Here is an 11926-nt window from a genome sequence, read left to right as displayed (position 1 = left end):
ATTAGGTATTTTTATGGCTACATCTCAAGCAAGCAATTTATGAAAAGGAAATGCTGGCAATACTACATGCACTTAAGAAATGGCGACCTTACATAATGGGAAGACATTTCAAGGTAAAAATGTATCATGATAGCCTTAAATACTTTTTAGAACAAATATTATCTTTTTAAGAATAGAAAAAATTGGTCACAAATATGTTGGGTTATGACTTTGAAACCATCTACAAAAAAGGGAAGCAAAATGTTGTTTCAGATGCACTCTCAAGAATGGATGAAGATGTGGAAGCATTGTTTTGTGCTATTTCTATTATCCAGCCAGATTGGACACATGAAGCAGGGGATGAATGGAAGAAGGATGAAGAGGTGTGGCCGCTCATTGAAAAGCTGCAGAAGATCCCAGTTCAAACAATATTGCCAGAACTTTACGAGGAAGGAAAAATCATATTGTAACCTGGAGCATTCAAAGAAACAAGAACCCAACAGCTACGAAATCGATCAATTTCAGAGTATCTCATCAAGTGGAAGAACTTACCCGCTGAAGATTCCACATGGGAGGAAAAGAATTTGTATAGAAGCATGAAGAACTACTCAAGCGTTGAGGACAACACTTTTTGAAGGAGAGGGGCATGTTAGGTCCCTATACTACTAGTGTAACCCCTTATTGTTATTAGTAAAAACCCCTTATTATATTGTTGTGCCCATGTAGTCCCCATATTGTTATTATTGTGCCCCATGGAAGCCCATTATTGTTATTATTGTGCCCTTACATTATGTTGATATGTCGGCTTTGATTATATTATGACCCCTTAGACTCCTATATATAGAAAGGAGGTCTTCTCATTTGACTCATCTAAAAATTGTTCATTTGTGTAATGTAAAGGAGATTTCCCCCTCGAAGAGGCTGAATTCTAAGGCATTGATCTATATTTTCTATCTTTTTGTGAGCTGGTTTCATAACAAGCAGTCCACCTGAATTCCACACCTTCTCTTATCATATCATTGATTTCCGTAACAATCTCTACATAATTTGGGACAAATATTCTTAAGAAATTTACTTTTCCTCGGAATCTCTAAATCTCCTTTTTACTCCTTGGAAGAGGTACATTTTTAATTTCTTCCACTCTTTTTGGGTCTATTTTAACTCCCTCTTTTGACACAATGTGTTGGGCCGTGCAACAGGTATAAATTTACCCTTGATTACATTACCTTTTTTCTCCTTTTTATGCATCGGTGCCATGATGTAATAAGGTTTCAATAGAATTTCGATAAGAAGTGAACGAAACTACTTTTGATACAATTTGGCAGTCAAAACTAACCTTCATTGCTTTTTATGCTCAAATTAGCAAATGGAATAGTTGTTGTTCAAACTATTGAACAACAAAGGCTAAACAGGGAGAAAAGAGCGCGTCTTGTGTGGTCAATTCAAGAAGCGAATCAGGAGGATTAGCGCAAGATGGAAGATTATCTGATAATAGCATTTAGTTGTGAATTCCTTAGGATCTCCTGATCCTGAGGAATCACATTTATCTCTTTTCCTCCTTGACTATAAGAGGGGAAATAGGAATAGAATATAGGAGTTTAACTTTCACCTTTTTCTTAAATTGTAATTCTCAGATATAGAATGTTATTCTAAGGAACACCTCGTGTTGTCATGACATTTGGATTTGATGAATAATATGTAATCCGTGTTGTTGTTCGTTCATGATATTCTGAAGTAATTAAGCAGTAATCACTGGAGGCTTGGGCCCAGTCACTAGTGTATTTCACTATTGTTCCATGTTTTATAGTTTACCTTTCTTTTACTGCAAGTTTAATTACTCTATTTTATAGTTTTACGATTGATTTACCTTCACTAGTGTTGAGTTTGGGTATTCGTTGCATTAATTCTTATTTCTGATTGGCTTCATTTATTTATGTCGTGGATTGATTTGATTGTTAGATAAGAATCATTTCTTGTTAATTGAAAGCTAGAGTATTATTGATTATAGCAGGTGTATTACTTTATGCATAATTCTAGATTCAGTCGAAACAACTCTGTCATCGCTACAGTGCACTAGGTTGATGTAATTGCAGTTAGAACTTTTGATTAAGATTGAATTTTGGTTTTGATTAAGATTGAGTTTTGATGATTGAATAAGTTAATTTCCTTGAAGTTACAAGTTGGTAGTTTATGGTTTGATCCATTTACTCTTGTATTGAAATCAATAAGTTATTTTAAAGCACTACTCTCTATAGATCCAATGATTTCCATCACTTGGACATATTGTGTACACTCTTGAAACAAAAATACTTACCCAAGTTGATAATTAATGTGAGGCATTTAAGAGTTCTAAAAGAAACCTTATTTTCACCCAACATTTTGGCATTGTTGCTAGGGAGAGTGTTTCCATTTCACAGAAGGTGATGTGTGGTTTATGTTTGTGTGCCTTGAAATAACTGGGTATTAAAAGCAGAAGGTAAGAACCTGTGTACGAGTAATTAAAGTGCTTGCTCCTCACCTGCTTTTCAGCACAATTGCATAGGAATAGATGTTTGATGTTTGTTTGTTGTGAAAGAACTGAGTATTAAAAATGGAAGGTAAGAACCTACGTACGAGTAAGTAAAGTGCTTACTCCTGTGCCCGCTTTTCAACAAAATTGCGTAGGAATTAAAGTATAAATAAATGTTTGAGTTTTTGAGTGAATGACTAAGAAGAAAAGAGTAGAAAAAAAATTAATTCCTCTGCCCAGATCTAAAAAATCTAAGGGATTGGTGCCCCTTGGACAATCTACCTTCATCGATGAAATCATAAGGAAAGTTGAGTCTCAGTCATTAGTAGGACCCTGAATCGTTTCTACAAGAAATCCTACGGTAACCCTTCATGTTGGAGGATCACCATCTGCAGTTGACGCTGAGATTCACTGCAAGACTAAGGGGTCTGAACAGAGTTTTCAGAACACTGAAAATTTGCAGTTTAGCCCTTTACAAGAAGGGAATTCTTGCAACCTCCATGAAGGAGAAGGAGAAACAGGTAGTGCTGAAAACATTAAATCATCAGAGGCCAAATCTCCTGGAGTAGTAGTTGAATAGAGGACACCCAGTATTCCAGACCAAGGTAGTGTTGTTAAAATCATCTTAAATGTCTCTTCTAGCTCCCACAGAAACGGAGTTCCAGCTCAAGAAATCCCTGAAGAATATTGGCATATTTTTAACCAAATGTCTAATAATCCACGACAGCCTCAGCCTCTACATTACAATACGATATTTTTGATACAGTTGTCAATGCTCCCATGAAAACCATCCCATTACAGAATATTCCTACCTTCCATGGGCTAACTTCAGATGATCCTGACACATTCCTTTTCAAATTCGATGTTTTATGTAGGGGATATGATTACATTACCGATCCACATAACCTAAAATTGTCCCCCTCTACTCTGGAGGGAGAAGCTTTGCATTGGTTTATGGGGCTTGGTGGAGGTACCATTAATGACTGGGACCAAATGAAAATAACCTTTCTAAAAAAATACAAAGATTATTGCTGAACTAGAGAACTGAAGGATGAAATATTTCAAATGGTAGCTAAAATTAATGAGACTCTTAAAGAATATGTAGAACGCTTTCAATATAATCTGCAAAGATCTCCTTATGCAAATTTACCTCCTGATGTTCTTAAAACTACGATGATCAAAGGTATGAAAGACCAATGGGTAGAAACATTAAATTTAATGGGGAAGGGTGATATTTATCAAGAGGAATACGAAAATATTATATAGTTGTGCATCAAGTGTTCCAGAGGCAGTACAAGGCTGAAACCAACTAGATGTGATGCAATCACCAGAGACAACAAAGCCTCAGGAGGAAGAATTACACAAGTTGAAATCGGCAATCTACTCGAAGATTTCAAGACTAATATCCTGGGGACTCTGACGACAAAATTGGATATCATGCAAGCCAAACAAAAGCAGGCCAAAGCATAATAGAATTTGGCTATTTTTTGTCCACGTTGCAAAAAGAAACATAATCATAAAGAATTTCAGTTAGATACGATACAAACATGCGCCATTTGCACTAAGGATCACACTACGGAAAGTTTCCCATCGCTTCCTGGATTAAAAGCAGTCTTCAAGGAAGAAGAAGAGGAAGTGGAACCGGTATATCTGATGAATTAGCGCTGTCAATGGCGAAAATGTCCGACAGGTATGCCTACAGAACCATCTTCGTTCTTTCCTTCTTTTCAATTTAATTCTAAGCAGTATTCAGGAGCAGCATGGCAGAACCAACCACCTTTCTCTACTTTTCCACCTTGATCCAAATGGATCCTAAAATACTCTCTAAGTCTTCAAAATCATTCAAAATATCAAAACAATCACATGGGAAGAACCCTTAGAAACATCGGAAAACACTATCAGGAGGCGAAAAACACCAAGAAACAGTGGAAAACAGGCTTAACGGTGGTCAAAGGAGTGATGCACAGTAGCCGTCAGATCTGGCCAATCAATGGTCAAGATCTGGTCGGAAAATCGTAATCGGCAGTGGCAAGTGAAGGCTATCAGCGGAGACTGCATGGGATATGCGACAGCTATCAGCGGAGTCAATGAGGACCATTGTTCAAGCGCGTAGATCGACGACCCATGTTGCATCGCAGAATTGCAGTCAGCAGATAAGAATAGAGCACACACTAAACAGCCCGGGGTTATCGCGATATGTGATTGTGATCAATCGTATTGCAATATCGCAATTGGAAAACACAATGGAGCAGGGCTATATGCACATATATATATGCGATGTCATTAGCTGGACCCGATGGAAATATAAACGCTATTTCATAAGATTTGAGATCCGTCAATTGTCATTCTTAATGTATTTTTGCATGTTTCGTTTATTAAACAAAATGGGAAGGGAAGTGTCGATGCGATGAAACCTGAACCCTAAGGGGTTTGGGAATGAAAACGAATAATATTTGAAATCCACCCAAAGCCATTTTTATGGGATTTTTAGTCTTTTTTTACATATTTTTAAAATAGAAAGGGAAGCCACAAAGAGGGGCATTAGGACATGCGATAGAGACTTATAGGCAGACCCGATAGGAGAATACAACAAATTTATGAATATTTGAAGTCCGGATGAACAGTGTTTTGGTGGTTTTTCCTGTGTTTGAACACATTTCTCTGTGTAAATAGAGAATGGCCATTTCAAGGATTTCAATGGCCTGATGCACTCATCTGTTACAGAACAGGTGGCCACCTCCCCTAAAGACGTTATGTAGTGATTATTAACACTCAAAAATGGGATTCGAGCAGACAAAGGTTAGGAGACAGAAAGCCGAGAAGAGGAAATGAATAGGTAGCACAGGTTGGCTTTAAAGCCATAGAAAACAGAAGACAGAGGCAGGCAGTGTTGAGACAGATCAAAGACATAGACAGAGAGTGATAGAGAGAGTCTGTGTACTCAGAGAGGTTTGAGAGGTTCAAGCGAAAATCTTGCTATTGTATATGTTGTGTGTTGAGGCTCACGTCGAGCTCATACTTTTGTAAAACTCTGCTATGAAGACATAATAGAGAGGTCACCACTAAAGGCTGGACCAAGATATGTAGCCCAGGAGTATTGGTTGAACTCCTTATTAAACTTGTTGTGTTTGTGTGTGTTGTCTATTACGCTTCTTTACATCTTCATTGTCTGTGTATTTCGCAATCTTATCGATCCATTGCACAAAATAAGATAGGCATAACCATGCACATGAGTTTGTAATACCTTAATAATTGTCTTAGATCTCATTATCAGATCAAGTGGTATCAAAGCTTTAGGTTTGATCAGGTTAAACAAGCTTGTGCTGGATTGGTGAATGGCAACTAGGTCAAAGCTCAAATTAGGAGAAGGAGAATTGGTTGAAGCTAACCCAAAAATAGGAAGAGTCTATCCTAGGAGGAAAATGGCAAAAGAAACTCCCTTGAAATCAGAGTCTAAGTTCATAGACAGTTTCATGACCATGAGAGCCATGGTAGAAGAGATCTATAGAGAATTTAAGAAAGGTTGAAGTGAAGATTCTTCAACCTCCAAAAACTACAAAGGAACAGAGGAACCTCCTCTAAAAACACCTGTTTCTAGCCCTTTGATTAAATTAGATGTAAAATTTGATTTGCCAATATATGATGGAGAATTAAATGTAGAAAAACTAGATAACTAGATTAGACATATTGATGTATATTTCAGAGTGCAAAACATTGATTTGGAAAGGAGAAAGATTCGGCTGGCTAGCCTACACCTTGGAGGAACTTCCCTAGTATGGTGGGAAGGCAGGACCCATGCTGATTTGAAGAAGCATGGTAAAATTCTTTCTACCTGGAGTGAATTTGTTTTTGCCATTAAAAAACAATTATATCCACTAGCTTATATGCAACAAGCTATGATGAGTTGGCAAACTCTTCGCCAATTAAAGGGGCAAAGTGTACAAATCTACACCCAAGAATTTAGAAAGAGAGCTTTAATTCTAGGCATTTCTCTAGACTCACCTGAAACTTTGCTGAAGTATATAGGTGGTCTACACAGCTATTTGAGGCACACCATTCTCATGTTTAGCCCTACTAGCATAGATGAGGTATCCGTTTAGGCTACACATCTAGAGGCTAGAGGCAAGAACGTGAACCCAGAGATTGGGGGATCATCAAAACCCACTGCAAGCAAGAACAGGTAAAAGAGGAAGCAGAAATGGAAAGAGAGGAAGGAAAACACTGTACAGAAAGACAAACCTTCATGCACTCACTGCAAGAAGTTTGGACATGATGATGAGCATTGCTGGTCTTTGCATTCGGAGCTGAAACACAAGAAGCTCGATGGCAAGAAGAAGAAGACTACTACTGCTATTCAGAAAGATTTGGGGTCAGACTCAGGTGATGAAACAACAATCATAGCTACAGGTATAAAAGGTAAAAATTCTGAAGCATCTACTAGTAATTCTCCACAAACTAATGATAATGAAGAAAATAAGAGGAAAAGGCATGAGCTTTTTGATATTAGAGCTATTTCCAAGCATCAAAAGATTGATACTTTATTTGATAGTCGTTCACAAGTAAACTTGATACTTGAAGCAATTGTAAAGAAATTGGTACTACTAACCACACCTCATAAGAAGCCATATCCATTAGGTTGGGTATGTGATAAAGTGAAGCTAGAAGTGACTAGACAATGTAAACTTAGGTTCGCTTTTGGGTCAGCATTTGTAGATGAGGTTGAGTTAGATATAGTTCCCTTTGATATATGTGGTATTATTTTAGGAAGTCCTTACTTGTATGATAGAAAAGCCATTTTCTATAGAACTGAAAATAAGTATCAACTCACAAAAGATGGAATAGAATATACTGTAAGAGCTCATCAGCTAAAAAATAACTACACTCTCATTAACTCAGGGCAGATGAAAAGAATTGTAAATTCATATAAGCAATTTTTCTAATAGTTGTAAAGGAAAACAAACCTAATAAAACCAATGTATTTGAAGGCTATGATGCTAAGTAGCAAGCTGATTTAGAAAACGTTTTTTCAGAATATGATATCCTATTTCAAGAACCTAAAGGTCTGCCACCCAGAAGGGAAATTGTACATGATATTCATTTACAGCAAGATGCTCCATTGCCTAACATCGGAATGTACAGGTTATCTACTTTAGAGAATCCAGAGATCAAGAAGCAGGTACAAGAGCTACTTGAGAAAGTGATCATAAATCCAAGCACATGACCATGTGGATCTCCAATCGTGTTGGTGATAAAGAAAGATGGTTCATGGAAGATGTGCATTGACTACAGATCACTGAATAAAATAACGACCAAGAATCATTATCCTCTTCCTTGCATAGATGATCTATTAGATCAGCTGAAAGAAGCTGTTTACTTTTCCAAGTTGGACTTGCGTAGTGGCTACCATCAGGTCAAAGTAGCAGAGCAAGATGCATGGAAGACTGCTTTCAAAATGAAGGAAGGGCTGTATGAATGGCTAGTTATGCCTTTTGGCTTAACTAATGCTCCTACCACTTTCATGAGAGTAATGAATGATGTACTCATGCCTTTTATTGATGATTTTGTAATTTTATATTTAGATGACATTCTTGTTTTCAGTAAAACATGGGAAGAACATTTGAAGCATGTAAAGCAGACTCTATATGTTTTTTTAAAAAAAAAATCTCTATGTTAAGTTATCAAAATGTGAATTTGGTAAAACATATTTGAATTATTTGGGTCATATAGTAGGGGGTGGTGAATTGAAGATAGATCCCTCTAAGGTTCAAGTCATTGTGAATTGGCCTAAACCCAAATCTGGTATAGAAGTTAGAATCTTCCTAGGAGCAGCACAATATTGGAGAAAGCTTATTGCTAACTTTTCCTTGATTGCAGCTCCCTTACATGCTTTAACAGGATTGAACAATGTGTTTCAGTGGGGAGGGAAACAACAGAAAACCTTCGACACCTTGAAAGAAAAAATTAGTACAGCACTAGTAGTAGTATTGTTAGATCTTCAAAGACCATTTGAGATTGAAACAGATGCCAGTGACTATGCCATGGGAGTAGTGTTGATGCAACATGGTAAACCCATTTGCTACCATTCTGAGACATTTAATTCTGCCGTACTTAATTATCCCACATATGATAAAGAATGTTAGATGATCCAAAAATAATTTATTATCATAGGTTATAAAATTGAAATAAAATAATTATTAATTTAAGAAATTAAATTAATAATTATTATTCTAGAATGATTAATTATTTAATGAAGACAATTAGAAATTAGTATATTGTTGTAACAAGATATGACTCTCCAAATGTGTCGTATCTTAGGCTCTATTTTAGGAGATTAGTTAGCTAGTTGGTTTGAATAGCATTTAATGTAAATGGACACTTGTTATTTAATAAGTGATCCATAATTAGAGGTAGTTAGGACATGGAGCTTATAAATAGCTCATTGCAAGAGTGTTTGGTTGTTCGGGTGTAAACTCTTGCAAAATCAATTATGTAATTGTTTCTTTCTGATTAATAAAATTACGTGTATGAGGACACTTCTGCCATTATTGTGGTATCAGAGCTCCAGTAATGCTGCAGTGGGTATGAAGAGGAGATTCTAGCTCTACAAGTTTTTGGAAACCTCCATTGAATGATAAGTGAATAATTGGTATGAAATTTCCCAGTTTTGTGATTTCAGATTTTAATCTGCAAATTGATTATGTTAATTTTTTGATGCTGGAACATACGCCCTGCCTGGAATTTAATGCAAAGTTGGATGGAATTTTTTTATTAAGTGTAATATTGAAAGCATTGAAGAATTCAATTTCGTGTATGATCTGTTGAGCGAAGAATTCAATTTCATGTATGAGTGTAAAGGGTTCCAGAATCTATGATTAACCCTCCAGAGCCATTAGCTTGAACATCAAAAGTACCAGCAGGGATACTCAATGATTGACCATTAACGCTGATTCCTGTAATGGAAGATAATAGTATCTAGGGAATGGAAGAATGGGAATCGAACCTACAGTCGAGCCATTCATGGTAGCGCTTTGACCTACAAACAGAGGGCTGGTCTGGGTAGGTGAGTCGAGAACTGAAACGAGACAGTAAGAAAACTTATTTCCCACCAATTGTCCGATCTGTGTGATCAAGGAAAGAGGCCCTTGTCCGAACCCTACTACTCCAGTTACGATTAGAGCGTCATCGCCTTCATTGTCTTGGCTGCAACCAAAGGTGATATTGGGAAACCATTGAGAAGAAATGTTGATGGCATCGAATATAAGGACCCCGCTGGTGTTGGACGCGTCACCATAATCATACGTGTAACCACAGTCTCCATATGCATTGCAAGAAAACTCTGATGAAGTAGGGCACACACTGATGCTGCAGGCGATCTTACCGTGAGTTCGGGACGATGTGGGATCAAAGATTGGACCTGCTGGGCATCCAGAACAGGGATTGCACTTGATCCACACTAGGTTACCGCCGGTGTCCAGAACGGTAGAAAAGGTTGAACCTGGTGTACCAACTGTCATATTAATGACAAAATTTGCGCCTTTTACATTGACGGGAGTATTTATATCTTTTATTTGATCATCAAGCTGCAATTTATTAGCATTAATTGTAGACCTGCGCTGCAGCTCTTCATATCTGGCTTGGCTGCGTTGGACTGCTCGTTGCCAGATCATAGGCGACTTGCCCGAAGACTACGTGAAGGATCTTCTCAGGGATCGCGCGAAGGAGGGCGGTCAAGGTCACAATGGTTTTTTGATGTTAATTAATGGTGTATCATGAAAAATACATTTGAACATTCGCGCATTCAAGATTGGTATTCAATATTGAACATTTGCGTATTCAAGATTGAACATTTGGGTATGGTGCATCGTTTTTTTAATTAAAGTTCTGGGCTCTTATTAAAAGGGGTGAGTGTTGTAAAAAGCAAAAATGGAGCAATAAGGTGATTTGTAATTTTTTGGAGTAATAAGGAGTTTTATTTGTAATTTGTAAATTGGAGAAATAAGGTGTGTTGGGTAAATTTGTTTTCAAGGAGTTATTTTTTTAATTGGGATCATCACATTGTAACTCAAAGTATTTTTACTTTGAGGGGGGGTAATTTTTTTTTACCAGATTGTGCAAAAGCACCCTTGTAAAAATCAAATTTTGAAAGTTGCCTTGTAAAAATTTGAGAAATTGACTAGAGCCAAGTGCAAAGCTCAGTCAATTTTCTCCTGTTTTGACGACTATTCGAGGGTCAAGGCCAAGCCCCGATAGTTCGTTTTTTGCGTCGTGTGTTGCTGTTGTGTTGACTATCTTGTCATTTCTGTTCTGATTCTTGGTGCGACGCTTCAACGCTAAAATGTCTAAGTTGATTAATTTGTTTTCTGATTCTGACAAACTTGAAGGCACCAAATCTTATAAAACATGGCATCGTCTCATCGAAAGCACACTCATTTACAATGAATTATGGCAGGGAATATGTGATGTAGGTGTTAAGCCAAATAAACCCACAGATGCAGCTGCACTAGCAAAATGGGAAATCAAGAATGCTAAAGCCTTAGCTCTTATTAAATCGTCTTTGAATGATGAAATGTATGTCCATATAGAAAATGCTTTAGATGCATGGACTGCTTTGAAAACATTTAAAGACCTCTTTGATACTCAGCCTGAATCAAAGAAAGTCGATCTACAATTAAAATTGTTGCAACAAAAATTAACTGAAGGCGGTGATGTTCTTGAATATCTCTCAAGCCTTAAGAATATCAGGCAAGAAATTATTAATGCTGGTTTTCCCGCAATTGATGATAGATTTATGGTCACAATTGTAATTTCTGGGCTTCCTTCTTCCTATACGCATTTTTTAGAGACTCTACAAGTAACTGGGAAATTAGAAAAACTAAAGTTTGATGAGCTTTGTGAAATGTTGAGTCAACATGATAAAAATTTTGGGAAGAAGAAGAAAGTTGGTGAAGATGTTTTTCTTAGAGAGGCCAGCACTAGTAAATCATCAGCAGATAGTTCTCGAGCAAGAGGCAGATGGAATCAGAATCAAGCAGCACATAATCGAGGTCGAAGCCAAAGCAGAGGAAACAATTTTAACAGAGGAGGAAGAAATAATTTCCAAGGTAGAGGAAACAACCAAGGAAGAGGAAATTTTCAAGAACAAGGATATAATAATCAAGGTAGAGGAAAATCTCAAAATAGAAGTCAAAGCAGAGGCAAAGGACAATCTTCAGGAAGAGGAAGAGACTTAAGTCAAATTGTGTGTCGAAGATGCAACAAAGTTGGCCATTATGCTGAAGATCGTCGAACTTCACTTAATAAAATTCCCATGTTTCAGCAGCATTCAGCACAATTTGCAAATGATCAAGATGAAGATAACTCGGAATATGTTTTTACTTCCTCACCAGCATCACAACTTTCATCCCATCTTAGAAGTGACTATGAAGATGCCTAGATCTT

The 11926-nt window shown here is 37.1% G+C and overlaps 1 protein-coding gene across 1 annotated transcript; it reads right to left on the bottom strand.

Moving 5' to 3' along the window:
• Positions 1-9411: 9411 nt before the first annotated feature.
• On the bottom strand, positions 9412-10155 carry LOC149155064 (aspartic proteinase nepenthesin-2-like). The gene has a single exon (XM_089444306.1). It carries the CDS (start codon positions 10153-10155, stop codon positions 9412-9414), a length of 744 nt encoding a protein of 247 aa, XP_089300432.1.
• Positions 10156-11926: the final 1771 nt, after the last annotated feature.

Source organism: Pinus tabuliformis, chromosome 9 (genome assembly GCF_031772625.1).
Source record: "Pinus tabuliformis cultivar Carrire ecotype Pingquan chromosome 9, CPIR1, whole genome shotgun sequence".
NCBI lineage: Eukaryota > Viridiplantae > Streptophyta > Pinopsida > Pinales > Pinaceae > Pinus > Pinus tabuliformis.
The sequence above is the reverse complement of the archived record's forward strand: the minus strand, read 5'-3'. Positions and strand labels throughout refer to the sequence as shown.

Excerpts from the sequence above, each read along its gene's own strand:
- LOC149155064 (XM_089444306.1), bottom strand. The coding sequence starts at position 10,155 with ATGATCTGGCAACGAGCAGTCCAACGCAGCCAAGCCAGATATGAAGAG.